The sequence below is a fragment of the Stegostoma tigrinum genome, chromosome 6 (assembly GCF_030684315.1).
Source record: "Stegostoma tigrinum isolate sSteTig4 chromosome 6, sSteTig4.hap1, whole genome shotgun sequence".
NCBI classification, from domain to species: domain Eukaryota; kingdom Metazoa; phylum Chordata; class Chondrichthyes; order Orectolobiformes; family Stegostomatidae; genus Stegostoma; species Stegostoma tigrinum.
This window is the reverse complement of record NC_081359.1, coordinates 27897351-27915335: the sequence shown is the minus strand read 5'-3', so window position 1 is coordinate 27915335 and position 17985 is coordinate 27897351. Positions and strand designations below refer to the sequence as shown.

The window sequence follows — 17985 nt, the reverse complement described above, 5'->3', positions numbered from 1 at the left end:
AGTTGATCCAATAGCAATCACTTATTCACTCGAGCATGTCATAAAATCTTATCTAGTTCACTAATATGTCCTTCAAAGAGGGGAAAAAAAATCCAAACACTTCCCCGATCACACATGTGGTTTCAGATCTATGAGTGTGATCGACTCCTTCCTGCAGTTAAGCTTGGGCAATAAATGCTAATAAATTTTACTTTTCCACAAAAGGTAGGATGACTCCTGACTTTGTTCAAAATTTTTCCTGTGTCCTTTCCCTTTTGTAGCCTTTCACACACATTATCATAACCCCTCGAAAAATTGCAACACTTTCTGTCCAGTGAATAAACTTTAAGACCTTGAATTTCTCACATTGAAATCCATTGCAGTCTGTTCCATCAATGTGTTTCCATGCATGAATCCTCAGCATCATGTTAGGATGTTCTGAACTTTTAATTTCTCTATTTTCTAATTTATTCCTGCAATCTGAAATGCTCGGTTTTTTATTATTTCTTTTTTTCTTGTTCTAAGTTCCTTTTCCCAAGTACTTGTACTGAATAATATGTACCTAGGTATCTTTTACCTTAAGTGGCAATTTGTAAACTTTTCACTGTACTCATTTGAGTACATGTAACAACACAGATAATTCAGTTCAATTTCTGCTCCTGTGATAGCATATTACCTTCTGGTATTCAAAAACAAATGTTCATAATGTACATTTAGGTGCCACTTTTAATTTTGCAATGCACGTGAGTTTCTGGCATTCATCTCGATATAAGAACTCAGTGCGTACTCAAAGTTTGCAGATAAAGTTAACAAACATTGTTTGTAAAGCTTGTTGAGAGTTTTAACTTCCAGAAGAGTAGTACACCTTGTGGTGTTTGCAAGTGATTACTCCCTTTTCAGAAATGGAGATTATAATACCTTTTTACTTTGCCTGTCAGATTTGAGTATTGCTGAAATTTCTTGTATTAGATTTAAGGTGTTGATTTCTTTTAGATATTCAGTGAAATTGGTCCTTAAGCTGATACTCAGATTTCAATATGAGGTAAAGTGTTCCCAATCATGATTAGTTAGTTTAGGATTGTTGTAGACTTAATGGATTCTAATTGTGAATTTGTGGTGTGGAGGAACTGCAAATGTAACAAAACTATAATTGTCTTTTTGGATGAAACACCTTCATTAAGTATGGTCAGTGGATGTAAATTGTGAAGTATTTGGATTTTCTTGTTTAATTCTTTTTTAAACATTGAAACAGGTTGTCTGGATACGTTAGCTGTTATGCAGGATCTGAAAATGGGTGTCACTAACACAGAGGAGGAGATCCAAGCAGTTACTAAAGTGTACTCCAAAGAAGACTATAGTGTGGTTAATAGATTTGAAAGTAGGTTAATAGTATGTAAATAAATAAAGATTAAATCAATTTCATTAAATTGTTTTCATTTTTGAGAAGCCGTTTGCATTAATTATATTTGCAACTGCAATATAATTCTTTAGGTCATGGAGGTGGATGGGGATATTCTGCTCATTCTGTGGAAGCCATTCGCTTTTGTGCAGACACGGATATATTACTTGGAGGCCTTGGTCTGTTTGGTGGCAGAGGTGAATACACAGCAAAGATAAAGGTGAGCGACGAGCAAGAAAGTTACAAAAATTCATGTTTCTTTGTATTAGAACCAGTTTAGGAGTTTGAAGTTCTTTTCACTTGAGTGCAGCTCTAAAAACACTTCAGTTCAATACCACCCATGATAGTGTCCTGTATGGTTAGTACTCCATCCATCCTCCAGCTTAAACATTCATTTCTTCCACAATCAATTCCATTCCAGCTGTCTAAAAGATGCAATGCTACGTTGCTTTTCACGGCACTTTCCAAACCCATGATATCAATCAAAAGGGCACTTGGCACAGGGGAACATCAACACATAGCAGTTTCCCTACATCTCGCACCAACTGGACTTGGAAGTCCTTCACGAGAGGGGTCAAAATCCTGGAATGCTGTGCCTCAGCACTGTGAATATACTTCACTGTCTGGGTAGCAGTGCTTCAAGAAGGCAGATCAACACTTCCCATTTAAGGGTGGTTAAGGATGAACAGTAAATGCTGCCCTTGCTCGTAACAGTTACTCCACCTTTGTTTTAAAAAGCTGGCAATTCAATTGTATTATATCCTTGCTGAAGCCAGGACCAAGGGCAACTGCATTTCCATTAGACTATAAAACAAAGCAGCAGTAGTAGACCATTTGACCCATTGGGTCATCTCTGCTATTTGGTGAGAGCATGGCTGATCTAATAATCCTCACTGCCTTTTTCTCATAATTCTTGATTCTTAGGCTGACTGACTTTTAATCAGCATATCTGCGGTAAAGAATTCCACAGATTCACTACCCTCTGCGAAAAGAAATTCCTCCACATCCCTATCTTAAACGGGTGATGTCTTACTCTGAGATTATGCCCACTGGTCCTAAACTCTCCTGTAAAGCGTAGCGACCTCCCAGAACCTAATCTATCAAGCACCCACTAAAAATCTTGTATGTTTCAATAAGGTCACCTCCCATTCTTCTAAAATTCCAATGAGTACCAGCCCAAACTACACAATGCCTCATCGCCTGTATTGGATGCTATCTGTTTGTGATTTATGGACAGATCCCCTTCTGCACCTTTCTGCAGACTTTCTCTATCTAAATAGCGTTCGGCTCTTCTTTCCTGCCAAAGTTCATAATCTCGTGTTTTCCCACATTATATTCCATCTAAGTCATCTTATTCCGCTTGATTATTATCATGTGTTTCTAAATGTTCTGCTATTAATTTTATTAAATTTTAACTGGCTTAAAATCATCTATATTTTCTCTTTCACTTTTTGAATAAGCATGTTACATTTTCAGTTTTCCAATCATCTGAGACGTTTTCCAGTATGTAAGGATTCTTGGATGATTGCTACTAGGGCATTCGATATCTCTAACAGCTTCCATTAACTTCCTAAAGTACAACCCAACAGGTCGAGGGGGCTTATTGACTTTTAGCCCTACTCATTACTCCTGTAGCTATTCCTTAGAGTTATTGTAATTATTCACACACCTTTTTTGCATCTTGGTTATTTAGTATATTTGGCACACCATTAGCCTCTTCTACCATTGTTGCTAAGTATTTTTTTATTTCCCTGCATTTCCAGGTTCCCATTGCTATTTCCTTAGCCTTGTTCTCTGACATACCTGGGTTCCCTGTTGTCTTCCTTTGATTTTTGTATTTTTAAAGCGGCTGTCCATTTTGTTATTTCTTGTTAGTTTAGCCTCCCCAAAGTTTATTTTCTATTTTGTGGTCACCTTCAGTTGACTTCTTAAACTTATCTCAAACCAGTCCTCTAGTTAGCATTAATTTTTGCCATATTGTCTCTTCCTTTCCTTTCAATTAGTACTAACATTAACTCGCCTGGTTAACCATGGTTGATTTATGCTTTTTCTAGAATCCTCCTTTCTCTTTGAGGCGCATGTTTATTACAAATCATGAACTACTTTCTTGGAAGTTGCTATTTTTCATCAACCATCTTTTCTGCTCCTCTTCTTTGCTGGTCCACTCTAGCCAGCTCCACCCACGTTCTTTTTTAAGCGCTCTTAAGTTTAGAACAGTTGTTTCCAACCTGAATTCATTCCCCCTTGAACTGGATGCTAAATTCGACTGCACTATTGTCAGTGTTTCCTAGGGTATCTTAGACTCTGACATATTTTATTAAAATCTGATTCATTACATTCCGCCAGATTGAATATAACATAATCCCTTGTTCAGTCCACAGCCTATAGTTCTACGAAAATCTTCTGAATAAGCCTGTCCCTAGTATTAGTGCCTGTGTCCCTGAAATGAAGCCTTTATGGTGACCCTTATCTTTGTAATTCCCTAACTTTATTTACCCTTTGGCACTTTACCCATTGTACGTAAATTTGTAATTCTTGATTATTAGGTGGTTCTGCTTTTTAATTAATCTACTAATTTGCTTTTAACAGAACGTCCTTTCTGTTCCTATCAATGTTATTGTCCACGTTGGTACCGGTGACAACTGGATGCCCCCACTCCCGCTCTCTCTTTCCAGCCCTGAGGAGATGTCCTTAACTCTGGCACCAGGCGGGCAATATAGCTATCAGGACTCTCAGATGCAGAAAACTGTATCTGTCCTCTAAATATGCTGTCCTCTGCCACTATTATATGACTATTTCCTCTCTGGAACCTCTGTGGTGGGGTGGTCAGCTCATTCAGTCTCCAGGGAATCCTCAAACTCATTCATGTGGCTTGCAAAAACTTCGTAGCTGTTGGACAATTGCAGAGATCCTGGCTCCTTGAGAAATGCCCCTTGGGTCTCCATTCTTGAAGCCGCACCTTGCTTAAGGTTTGCAGAGTTTGCACTGTAGATCTCTCTTTAATATGAAACTTCAGCATAAATTAGGCTTGTGCAAATAAGGATTTTAAATTTCCTCACCCAATTAATGCACCACTCAGGCTTAAGTTGCAATGAGATTGCTGGTACCTAGACAAATTTGACCATATGTAACTAGTGATTAAATGATACAACAGTAGCTTGTACTGCTATAGAAAGCATTTTTTGATGTTCATACACAGTTTAAATTTTATTGGTTTACTCAGGGTGTAAAAGAAAATAGATCTAACCTGTGTATTCAAGTATGCTAGTTAGTAACAACATGGAAGTAGCAGTAAGGTTGCTTTTTGTGTTTGAAGAACATCAAACCTAAACAGAGAATCTAAATTATGCTTGGAAACATTCTTTCCTTCGTATGCTAGCTGTTTGAGTTGGGACCTGATGGAGGAGATCATGAAATTGATGGTGATCTGCTGGCAGAAACTGATGTTCTGGCATACGACTGTGCTGCAAGGTACATGTTAATCTGTGTTTACTGAACTTCTAATTAATCAAACTGCTGATTTGATTACCTTTATAATTTGAAGTCACATTGAAGAATAGCGCTGGAGCTCTGAAGAAGTCATAAATTTGAAATGTCACTGCTTCTCTTTCCACAGATGTTGCCAGTCATATTGAGTTTCTGCAGCACTTTGTTTTTATTTCTTGAATCCAGAATATCAGATTGATAATCTGGACACTGGGCAAATTCTGCCATAAGTGCTGAAATATGAATTAATTAATAAAAGTTCTGATTAAAAATCTAGCCTAATAGCAACCATGTAGCCACTGCCAATTGTTATCAATAACCCTCTGGTTTGCCAGTGTCCTTTAGGGAAGGAATCTGCCCTCTTTAGCCAGTCTCGCCCATGTATACTCCAGAATTGCAGCAACTTAGTTGGCTCTTAACTGTCCTCTGGGCAGTTTGGGATGGGCCAGAAAGGCTGGCCCAGCCAGCAAGGGCTACATTACATGAATGAATTTTTCAAAGGTTGAATGTTAGTTCCTAATCCCACTTATGTGCTGTCTTCTCAAATCCTGATATTTGTGTTTTGTTCTACTGTTTAAATTTTAAGTATTCTCTTCCACCATCCATTCAACTGCCTCCAATCTGTAGGAGAAAGAAGTTCTCCATAATTTTTTTGTATTGAATCTTGAATCAGATATCTCAACCCTTTTATTCTCCAGAATGTGTCAACTTAATTTGCCTAATCTCTCTCAAAAACACCTCATCCCTTTAAACTCCTCAATTATGTCTTCAGAATCAGAACTCAAATCATTTTTTTATTTTCCCCTTTTACTCTTTTGACACAAATTTATCTCAACATATACGCCACATTTATTCATTAATACTTAATTCCATGTTTTGTTGATTCTACCCTGTTATTAATGTTTCCTTAAACTGCTGTCAGATTCTACGTAGTTATTTATGGCATTCTACAGATTTTGATGCCACTCTTTCTAGTTTCACATCAAAGTTATTGATGCGCATTATACTGAGAGTATTGAATAAAATTTACATCTGATTGAAACTTGTTCATGCTGGTTTTATCAAATGTGTTTTCTCTAACTATCTTTAATAGAGTTGAAATGACCAAAAATTCTACAACATATTACCTCTGTTTTCCAAGCTCAAATGGCTTCTTTCTGCCCCAGCAAATTTCATCTCAAGATACTTGTAATTGTTAACAACTCCTCTTCTGCTTTTGTTCATGTTTTTACCGTGCTCTTTCTGTCTCAGATTCAGGCAGCTCCTTGATATTCTCCTTTTTGTTCTACTTCAAATTCCTTTGTTTCTTGCCCAATGTACACTTCTAACAAAGGAGTGCTGCTTTGCCTATCTTGTAGCAGATCCTTTTTAATATACAAAATTATTTTAAAAATCTGTTGCCCTGACCTAAATTTTATGTTCCAAGGTTTGTGGCTGTTTCTATGGCAAGTGATTCAGGGAGGAGCCAAGCCACTCGTTTCATTTTTAATTGAAGCCTGGATATTTTTGTTAGTTTCGAATGGGGCTGATACAAACAAGGGAAATAAAGTAGATCAGGAGAATTGAACAGAGACCACACTGAGCAGGAAAAAAAGACTTCTCTCAATATTGCGACAGGCTTGACTAGACATGTTTTGTTAAATTGCTAAGAAGGGTATTAAAATTAGGGCTTAGAAGCAGGAGTAGGCCACTTGACCCTTGCAAAGGGTAGTGTAAATAGTGTTATTTACAGGAAAAGTGACTTTTTATTTTATATATGTATTGTTTTGAGGTTACGTATGTTTTGTAAAATTAATCATTTAAACTTGAAACTAGATCTGAAGTTCAATTGTTCAAACACAACATAGCAATGTACGAAATCCACTGGGGCAATAGAATAATTTTGGTAGCTAAAAAAGAACAGAATGATTGTCCTCGTTGTTATAATAAGCCCAGTGAAAACTCGTAAAACGATGAGATGATATAATTCAGTAAAAAGTTATGCAATTTCAGAAATATGATACAGCTGGAGTTCACAATGCCAGAAAATATCTGGAAACATAAGATTCGCCTCTTGTCTTTTTCATAAAGCACTCTGATGTTTTACTTTGGAAATGAAGTATTTGGTGACAATAAAGACCGTGTTGTTCCTAGAATGCTTAGTGATAATATAACAATTTAATTAATTAAAGTGTAAAAAACTGTTACATACATAGTTTGCAGTTTGCCTAAGTGTTATGTTATCTTTCTGGGTCACTTTTCACCTTTAGTATTTTAATACCTCTGTCATGCACTTGTAACATGTTTTCCAAACATTTTTTTAGAATCCAAATGTTTTCTGTTGAGCTGGAAATTTCTAGTATATTAAAAACCTTGAATCCTATATAATTTCCTGTCAAGTTTGTTCACCTTACATAAGTCAAGCTCCCCAGATAAACGTGCTGCCCTGTGATTACGGTTTCTTGCCAGTAGTAGGACTAAAGCACCTGAGTTCTACATACTGCTCCTCCATGTGTTTTGCAGAGAAATTCTTGTTTGAGCTAAATCTACCTCCTAAATTCCTGTGTATTATGCAAACTTAAATTTGTTAAAAATATGGTAGGAACAAATGATGTTCATAATTGAGACTGAATGGTATATGCAGTGTTTTGTTTGCTCTCTCCACTAAAATAGCTTAACCTAAAAGCATCATCTACTTCATGTTTTGTAGAGATCAACTTTTAACAAAGTTTGAAAAAGTAACTGCTCTGTATTTTTCAGAGAGAAATATGCAATGATGTTTGATGAGCCTGTGGTGTTGCAGGCTGGTTGGTGGTATGTGGCTTGGGCTCGAGTTTCAGGGCCAAGTAGTGATTGTGGCTCTCATGGTCAGGCCTCCATCACCACTGATGATGGGTAAGATTTTGTTTTGCATTTTTATTTGTTGGGAAATGTTTTTATATCTTCACATGTGAGAGTACAGTTCACGTTTATTCTCCACATTGAACTATCTGAGATTTAATGTTATTTCCAGAATTAGAGCAACAATTTTGTGCATTTTCCTCATGTTTCCTTCTGGTGCTGTGGTACCTCTCTCAGTTCAAAGATGTGCAGATTAGCTGGATTGGCCATTCTAAATTGCCCTTCGAATCCAGGGATGTGCGGGCTATACGTGGGTTAGCTATGAGGAATGCAGAGTTCCAGGGATGGGGAAGCAGGTGGGTCTGGGTGGGATGCTCTTAAAAGGTTTGATGTGGACTCATTGGGCCAAATATCCTGTTTGCATGCTGTAGCAATTCTGAAATGAGGTTTGATTGAGGTATTCAAAATCCTGAACGGTCAGGAAAGAGCAGATAAGGAAGACCTGGTCCCATTGGTAAAAGGACTCCCTCCATTTCATCCAGGTGTGCTTCAGTACTAAATTGTTTGAATATTTTCATTTTCTACGTTTACCATCATCTTCTGTTCACTGAGTTAGTGATATGGGTCAGTTTCCATCAAGTACAAGTGGAGTACACCTTTAGAGGAGAGAAAAAACTTGTGTCCTATTTAAGATGTCCAAGCCTGGGTCACTTTAATCTTTGGTAATGAATATCTTGCCAAAGTAGCAAAGAGAAACTAAAGATTGTTTTAAATGTATTTGTTCTTGTTTCAGAGTTGTTTTTCAGTTTAAGAGCTCCAAGAAATCAAATAATGGGACAGATGTAAATGCTGGTCAAATTCCGCAATTGTTATACAGGTCAGTTCATTACCAACAACAAAAACAGAAGTTGCTGAAAGCTCAGCAGGTCTGACAGCATCTCTGAAGAAAAGAATCAGAGTTAATGTTTCAGGTGCAGTGACCCTTATTCAGAATTCTGATTTTTTTTTTCTTCACAAATGCTGCCAGACTTGCTGAGCTTCCAGTAACTTCCATTTTTGATCCACAGTTCAACAGCATCTGCAGTTCTTTTGGTTTTTGTTTAGTTCATTACCATACCATTTCTAAAGGGAAAACACAATCACAATAGCCTTTTTATCTTTATTAGTGGTAGCATTTGACTGATTCATTTGTTAGAATTGTGGTGAATTTTGTTATCTTTTGTGCAGGTTACCATCAAATGATGGAAACTCAGGAAAAGGAAAACAGCAACCCAGTGAGCCAGTGCATATTTTGAGAAGATCTTTTGCAAGGACTGTCTCAGTGGTGAGTGAAGAAATTTGAATGAAAATTTTTTTTTTTATGTAGAACAGTTTTGTTTGTAGCTAATCCCCAAACCCCATATAAGATTTTCTTAGTCATACACCAAGGTGTAAACTAGTACGGTTTCAAACTGTAATTTTGTTTTTGAAATGGTCCTGACAGCTCCTTGTAGATAGCTCATCAAAACTAATTTATTTCAGAACTATTGGGAAAAATTGAGATTCAGTTGACAATATAACTTTGATTTAGAGTTTTGGTGACAAGACATAGCTAGAAGCAGAATTAACAATGTGTTTGTGTCCTATGAAATCTGATGTAATAAATTTATTTTTAATATTGTTGGCTGAAGGGAGGCTGGCTAGTAAATAGTCCAATTTTTGTTTCATTTATTAATTTTGCCATTTGTTTGATAAATTTGGTATTTAATTGGAAAAGTAAACTGGTGACGTAATTGTATAATGTATGTTATACATTTGTTCTTAAAACAAAGTTTATACAGCCACGTAGAACCAAGTTCCTATAAAGTATACTTGCAACACAATCACTTGATTAAATCCATCAATTCTAAATATAGGAATGTTTTGAGTCATTGCTGAGTATTCTACAGTGGAGTTGGACAACCCTGGTATTGGGAGTGGAGGAGCTGCAGGGCTTAAAAGGTTTTCAATATACAGCCACTCTGCTGGACTTGGAACGACTAAAGTTTGTTGGGACTTGTTGCCTGCGACTGCTGCGTGTCTACATCTGTGAGATATACCCGATATCAGGTACTGTTAGCCTAGCAAGTAACACATAGTTTGTGGCTTTGCAATTAAGTACCACTTGTTACTAACATTCGTTCTGATGTGGCCTTTACTACTTTAGATATATTTCAAAACAGCAGTTATACAGTGAAGGCCTTGAGTTCAGTCAATGTCAGATTGAAAGAATGTAATTCATTCATTCCTTTTGAGGATTATGTTTGTATGTAGCATTTGGCCATGCTTAAACAAAAAGGAATAATTCATTTAACAGTTCTGATAATTGATACACTTGCATTAAAAATACTGTAAATGTGACTCTAGAGCCAAATGTGGTTCTAAGATTTGATTAAAGTGGTAAACCAACAGGCACAAAACATTTGTGAACTTATTGCCAGACTGGCTGATGTTTTGTATTAATATGTTTGTTTCAGATTTCTAATGAGCGCAACATTTAATTATTAGCATGTTTATGTATATTTTCTTGGAAACGGTAGCTGGTGCTCTTTTTAGCTAACATATAGCATTAATATTGAATGTTTTGGCGAGACATTTCTGCCTCTGTGTTTGTGTCCATAATTTTATTTCTTTTAGAAGAGAATAGGTGCAAGGTCATAGTCTGGTCTTAAATCCTTTGCGTTGTTTGCATTGTATTGTTTAATAACAGACACTTTAACCTTGAGTTTGAACTTTTCTTTCAGTTTTACGTATTTCCTTGGCTACTATTTATTTTCATTTTTGTTGAATATCTTGTAAAGCAGCAGCTGTACTTCCTTCAGCTAAATTTGGTTCTTATAACATGTCTTATGGGAGCAGCATTTATCAGTTAACTGAACAAGTGTTGGTTTTATAGTAGGAGTAAAAGATTGTAGAATCAGACAATTCTTCATACAAAACCATGGCTCTGGAACCCGGTTTCATTTATCATTAAATTTTTAGCTTGCTATAATGTGTAAAAATTAATTTCTACTTGCAATTTAGCTGTGTTATGGATCATTGATTTAAAAGTTTATTTGAATTTAAACATGCATGTAACATTATCCAATTGAACAGAAGCTAACATGAGCATTTTGATTTAGTGGCAGGTGTATGTTGATTTGTTGCTTTTTATTTTGCTTTGCAGTTGGTACGAAAGCAGTGATAGAAGAAACAAGCAAACTAGCAGAATGTGTTGGAAAGACTCGATCACTCCTGAGAAAGATTTTATCGGAAGGAATTGATCATTGTATGCTGAAGCTTGACAATGATCCCCATGGCTACCATTCGCAACCAAAGACCCTATTGGAGGCTGTTCTTCAGGAATGCCACAACACGTTTACAGCCTGCTTTCATTGCTTTTATCCTACCCCTGGATTGCAATGGGCTTGTCTTTGTGACCTGCTTAATTGCTTAGATCAGGTAAATTGGAAGAGAGAGAATTTGCTAATGTTTTAACAGAAGTTTAATTCTGGCTTTTTTTAGAAAGAAAATTGGCTCCTCTGATGCTGGCTCACCTGCTAGCTTGTCCAGCTCCATGTTTATTGACTTGGGGGTTTTGGCAAAACTGAAAATATGGTTAGTCTCTTCGAATGAGGATTTGTTGATCTTCAGTACGTTTCCATTGAATCAATTGAATCCCTACATTGTGGACACAATTCAGCCGTCCAGTCCGCACCCAACCTCTGAAGAGCAGCCAGCCCTGACCCACACCCCTACCTTATCCCTGTAACCATGTAATAAGACCCAAAAGAACTGTGGGTGCTCTAAATTGGGAACAAAAACAAAGTTGCTGGAAAAGCTCAGCAAGTCTGACAGCATCTGAGAAGGAAAAAAAAAGTTAAGTGGGTTCTGAGGAAGGGTCACTGGACGTTAACTCTGTTTTTCCCCTGTAACCATGTGTTTCCCACTGCTAACTTGCCTACACTGCACATCCCTAGACACCATTTAGCATGGCCGATCCATCTAACCCTTAGACTGTGGGAGGAAACCGGACCCATCTGGAGGAAACCCACGCAGAGATGGGGAGAATGGGGAAAACTCGACACACTTGGGTGGCTTTGAATCTGGGTCCCTGGTGCTGAGAGGCAGTAGTGCTAACCACTGAGCCACCAAGTCACCCTTAGCTTTTGTTATATGAGTTTTTATTCATAGCTTTTGAGACCCACAGCATCAGGATTGAATCTTAACTGCTTTTTCACCAATTTCAAAGTCAGATGGTGATGGACAACAAATACTGGCCTGTCAGAAACACCCATTCCAAGATATAATTGTGCTTCCTGATGCCCATGCTACCTGATAATTTCGGCAGTCCCTGTTCTCTCATATAGCTTCCCGCCATTTCAGAACTGCTTTCTTAAGCGTTCTCCCTGACTCTTCTTTGTGACGCCTATGCATGCAGTTAAAGCCCCATTTCCGATCATTCTTTTCTCTAAAGTGCTCGAACGTATTGCTGCCTTCCAAATACGTGTTTTTTTCGCAATTTCACATTTGAAACTTCTCACACTGGTTTGCATCCCTTCACAATTACCCCGAATCATGATGCAGCTGATTGGTGCACTATCCACCTTCATCCTTCTGATCTTTCCAAACTCTTTGCAGTCAGTACACTATTGTCCTTCACTGCCTTTCTTCCATTGGCTAGCTAAGTGGAACTGCCCGTGGATTGGTGGAAAGTGGGAATATCAGAACTAATCTTAAAAAAAACATTCATAACCTTTCTTTTGCAATCTGGTCAATGTGTTCTGCTTTTGAAAGTTTAACATCTGCCAGTTATTCTCTGTTTATTGATCAGGACATACAAGAGGCTAACTTCAAAACGTCAAGTAGTCGGTTACTTGCAGCAGTCATGTCTGCACTGTGCCACTCTTCAGTCAAGCTGACTACAATTCTTCCCATTGCTTACGATGGTGAAGTGTTGCTTCGGTCATTGGTGAAGCAGAGTAGCACGGAGAATGAATCCGCTATGGTTCACAGATTTGCCCTTTTAGTGTCTCATATGGAGAAACTTAGCCAGGTGAGAACAACAGAATTTCCCTTTTGTTTGAAGCATAGTAAACGTATGTAGCCAATTGAGGACTTGCCTAACGCATAATTAATCCATCTTGAATGTGCAGCATCAAATATTTCATTGCAAAATTACTATGAATCATAATTTCTGTTATTAACAGTTTATTGTGAAATTACTAATTATTTTCTATTTTGAAGATAATGTGAAATTGGAAAACTTAGTTTACTGCCTTGTGTTATAACTCCAAAGGTTATGCGAGTCATTACCTGAGTTTGAAACATGATTCAGATTCATAGAAGCCCAACCACCGCTCCTGTCCTCTTAACATGCTTTTTTTAAAAAAAGTTCTGCACTGTCCTGCTGAAATATTGGCAGTTCAACTTATTGTAAAATGTACATATGGTGAAGAATCTATTAGAAGGATCTTGAATTGTAAAAATTAAAATTAACAAATCATTTATGAATTAAATCTTAATACACTTCCTCTAGATTGAAGAAAATATTACAAGTATGACCAGTTTTCGAGAAGTTCTTGAAAAGATGTTGGTCATTGTAGTGCTTCCAGTTAGGAAAAGTCTCAGAAGAGAGGTTGAACTCTTCTCTCCTCTCCTAGTATCCAATACTTGTGGTCTCCTTGCCAGTATAGTGAGTGAACTCACTGCATCAGCACTCGGAACTGAGGTAAGAGTCCAGGGCTGAGATTATTTAGAGCAAGTATTTTTGATTAAGCTATTTTATAATATACTATTATTACAATTCATACTTATTTCTTTCTGTCACCTGCATTTTCTTAGCTCTGAATCAGAATATTGTTAGTCTAAGAGCCACTCTTGGAGTTGCGCATCAGTTTTAATTTTTGTGTTCAAATCCAGTATTGAGGGAGCACTGCATGATGATGGTACAATTTTTTGGATGATATATTAAACAAATCAATATCTGCACTAGTACAAAGATGCTAAATGAGAGAGCCTTTGCCACTGCATATGTTAATTAAAAGGTTGTAATTATAAGAGAAGTAATGAATTAGTGAAAGGCACCTTTAGAGGAACTTATATTTGGAAATAGTGATTAGTTACATATGTGTTGCAACAAAAACAAGTCAGAGATGGCAGGTTAATAATGACCAAAAGACATGAAGAAAGTTGTCAAGTAATCTGAGGCAATTAAACTTAAGATATTGCAATGCATTAATTTTTCCTCAGTCCCTAGTAAAATTAAACATGGAATCAAAATCGATGAAAGGGCTGCGATGTTGATGTGATGGTGTTTTGTATTCCATGGTCTGCTTCTGTGCAGTAAATACTATGTAACAGTTTGCAAGACCAGAGAACCTTGAATTTGGTTAAGAAAAATTTAGCCTTTTTGAATATGTTGTGTATTTTCCCAGGCTGATGGATTGAGTTCCCTTCATTCTGTCAAAGCCACGCCAAATCGCTTTGTTAAAACCAGTCAAGGACGAAGTTGGAACACTGGTAATGGGTCTCCAGATGCAATCTGCTTCTCTGTAGATAAACCTGGAGTAGTTGTTGTAGGCTATCATGTATACGGAGGAGGTGGCATTCATGAATATGAACTGGAAATGCTCGTTGATGATGTAAGTTTATTAGTTTTATTTTTATGCTGAAGCAATGAATAGTTTGTCTTTGAGTAAATGTTATTCCAAGGAGCTGCTTATCCGTTGACTAATTATTTATTTTTGACAGAGTGAACACACTGGTGATTCAGCACATTCTCACAGGTGGACTTCCTTAGAACTAGTGAAAGGGACTTACAGCACCGATGATTCTTCTAGTGACACAGCAGAAATCAGATTAGATAAAGCTGTCCCTTTAAAGGTAAGAAGCAATGTTTAAGCAGATGCTCAATGCACCGTAAAGATTAGATTAAAGCATCTAGATTCTGTAGTAAGTTGTTCTGTGACCCAGCACCACTTCAACTGAGTTTAAACAATTACAAGAATTTTTTTCTACAGATAGTAACAGTAGTAGTAGACCATTCAGTCCATTGATTGCCCTGCCATTTAATATGATCATGGCTGATTGAAAAATTCACTGCTTTTTACCCCTACTATTCCTATAACCAATAACACAGTTGATAATCAACAAGTTGACACCTTCTACTTTAAGTATTCTTAAAGATGGAGATTCCACAGCTTCTAGGACAGAGAATTCTAAAGGTTTACCAGTGTCTGAATAAAAAAAAGTCTTTTCCTCTTGGCCCTATATGGCATCGCTCTCATTTTTAAATTGTACCCTCTGGTTCCAGACTTCTGAATCAGTGCAAATATTTCATCTCTGCCTATTCTGTCAGTGCCTTTCAGTATATTTTTAGGTTTTAATGAGATGGCCTTTTCTCCTTTGAAACTCCAGAGTGTTTAGGCCCAGTTTGCTCAACTTCCCTTTGCGGCATAGTTCTGCCGTTGTAGTATGGTGAACTTCTATTGCTTCCGTCTCTGGCAGCAGTTCCTTTCCTGAGATAAGTAGGCCAAAAGTGCACGCACTATTCCAGATGTTACCCATCTCCTATATAACTGAAGCAAGCCTTTACTCCTCTTGCACTCAAATTATGTTGTGATTAAAGGTTAACATTCCATAGCCTTCCTAACAGCATGCTTCACTTGCATGTTAACCTTCAGTGAGTTACTGAGCAATTATTGAGCTACTGACCGAGGTCCCTTTACACAGATCTACTTTTGAATCTCTCTCCATTTAAGCATTACTCTCCACATCTGTTTTTCCTACCAAAGTGGATAACTTCACATCTTACCACATTGTATTCCATTTGATATGTTGTTGTCCAATCTCTGAGACATCTAAGTCCTCCTAAAAACACCTTCCTCACAACACAATTTTGCTTTGCTTTTTATCATCTGCAATATTTAGAAATGTCACATTTGTTATTTTTTGCTCAATTGCATTTGTGTTTAATCTTCTTTTACTTGTCGGTTTTTGGTTCTGCTTTCCTATAATCTAGAAGCTTTACAATGCTCAGATTTATTGCTATTTCTGGCCACTTTATTAGCCTTTTACTTTATTCTTATGCAATCCCAACTCAATTATTCAGCTGTGATTGCATGACCTTTGAGTTTCTGTGCCTTCAAGGAATATATAGTTGTTGTAATTGTTCTTTCAAAACTTTTTGTCCATGTCCACTCATGACTTTAATGTGTTTTCCCAATTTAGGTCAGCCAACTTGTGGCTTATCTTTCATAATTTCCCTTATTGAAATTTAGCATCCTTGCGTCAGATTTTTTCACTACCTCACTTCCAAACATGATGTAAAAGTATTATATTCTGGTTGCTTATCCCTCAAGGTTCTTTTTTTACAACAATTTTTTTTGGTTAGCTGTTTTTATTGTGTTATGCTAGATCCACAAAGTCTTCTAGTTGGCTTTGAAAAATGCTTTTGAGAAAACCATCGGTAAGATGGTCCAGAAATTTGTCCTGCACACCCTTGGTGCTTAAATTTAGCACTAGATTTCTACCATTAATGTACTTTGTTCTCAGCCTTGTAATGCCTGCTGAATTGATTGACATTTCAGGAAAATGTCAAGTATGCAGTGCGTCTAAGGAACTATGGAAGTCGGACTGCAAATGGAGATGGAGGAATGACAACAATTCAGTGCCCAGATGGTGTAACCTTCACTTTCAGTACTTGTAGCCTCAGCAGTAATGGAACTAATCAAACTCGAGGTCAGATCCCTCAGATACTTTATTACAGGTAAGAATGTGCAAAGCCTGTATTTGTTTCAGGTTTCCTAGCCAGCGGATAAAGTAATTCAGAACCATTGTGTTTATGAAACAGTATTACTAAAAAGCTTCCAAAAACCAATAAATATCCTCTGGCATATAGCATAAACATAATATGAGAGATAATAGGAACTGCAGATGGTGGAGAATCTGAGACAAAGTGTAGAGCTGGATGAACACAGCAGGCCAAGCAGCATCTTAGGAGCACAAAAGCTGATGTTTTGAGCCTAGACGCTTCATCAGAAATGGGGGCAAGAGAGGGGGTTCTGAAATAAATGAGGGAGGCGGATCGAAGATGGATAGAGGAGAAGATAGATAAGAGGAGACAGACAAGTTAAAGAGGTGGGGTTCGAGCCACTAGAGTTGAGTGTAGGTGGGAAGGTAGGGAGGGGACAGGTCAGTCCGGGGAGGAGACCCCAAGCCATCCACAACCTCATCACCTCAGGTGACCTCCCACCCACAGCCTCCAACCCCATTGTTCCCCAACTCTGCACCGCCCGCTTCTACCTCCTTCCCAAAATCCACAAACCTGCATTTCCTGGTCGACCAATTGTTTCTGTCTGCTCCTGCCCCACCAAACTCATTTCCGCCTGTCAGACCCCCCCCGCCGCCTTGATCCAGGAACTCCCTATCTACATCCGTGACACCACCCACGCCCTCCACCTCCTGCAGAATCTCTAATTCCCTGGTCCCCAATTTTTACTATGGACGTCCAGCCCCTGTACTTTTGCATTCCCCATGCAGATGGCCTAAAGGCCTTCCGCTTTTTTCTGTCCCGCAGGCCCAACCAGTGCCCCTCCACTGACACATCTCATCTGTCTAGCTGAACCCGTCCTCACCCTCAACAACATCTCGTTTTTGATTCCTCCCACTTCCTACAGACAAAGGGGCTGGTTTTAGAATGCGGTCACGGGCAGGGAGATTTTGAAGCTTGTGAAGTCCACCTTGATACCATTGGCCTCGACTTATCAGTCCCCCACCACTCTCACTGTTGTTCTGCTTAGCTGAACTCACCAGCACCCTTAACAACTTCTCTTTCAGTTCCTCACACTTCCTACAGGCAAATTGGGTGGCCATGGGAACCCACATGAGCCCAAGTTATGCCTGCCTCTTTATAGTTTATGTGGAACAATCCCTCTTCTATACCTACACTGGCCCTAAGGCTCTCTCTCCACACACCCCCCCCCCCCCGACTTCCTCCGTTACATTGATGACTCTGTCGGCGCTGCCTCGTGCTCCTAAGAGGAGCTCGAACAGTTCATCCACTTCAACACTTTCCACCCCAACCTCAAGTTCACCTGGACTATCTCTAACACATTCCTCATCTTCCTGGACCCCTCTGTCTCCATCTCAGGCAACCGCCGACAAACCAATATCCATTTCAAGCCGACCAACTCCCACGGCCAACTTGAATACATCTCCTCCCACCCACCTTCCTGCAAAAATGCTGTCCCCTATTCCCAATTCCTTCACCTTTGCCGCTTCTGCTCCCAGGATGAGGCATT

At 38.3% G+C, this 17985-nt stretch overlaps 1 protein-coding gene across 6 annotated transcripts in view; it reads left to right on the top strand.

The window, feature by feature from the left end:
- Positions 1-17985, top strand: part of mycbp2 (MYC binding protein 2) — a 160096-nt gene that overhangs the window by 95194 nt on the left and 46917 nt on the right. For all 6 annotated transcript variants that reach the window (XM_059646500.1, XM_059646502.1, XM_059646505.1 and 3 more), the window contains 13 exons: positions 1232-1357; positions 1471-1598; positions 4758-4849; positions 7604-7738; positions 8478-8561; positions 8912-9008; positions 9580-9772; positions 10869-11143; positions 12516-12737; positions 13221-13412; positions 14119-14325; positions 14435-14566; positions 16273-16451. In XM_059646500.1, coding sequence (XP_059502483.1) covers positions 1232-1357; positions 1471-1598; positions 4758-4849; positions 7604-7738; positions 8478-8561; positions 8912-9008; positions 9580-9772; positions 10869-11143; positions 12516-12737; positions 13221-13412; positions 14119-14325; positions 14435-14566; positions 16273-16451 — 2062 coding nt within the window. The remainder of the gene's footprint in view (positions 1-1231; positions 1358-1470; positions 1599-4757; positions 4850-7603; positions 7739-8477; positions 8562-8911; positions 9009-9579; positions 9773-10868; positions 11144-12515; positions 12738-13220; positions 13413-14118; positions 14326-14434; positions 14567-16272; positions 16452-17985) is intronic.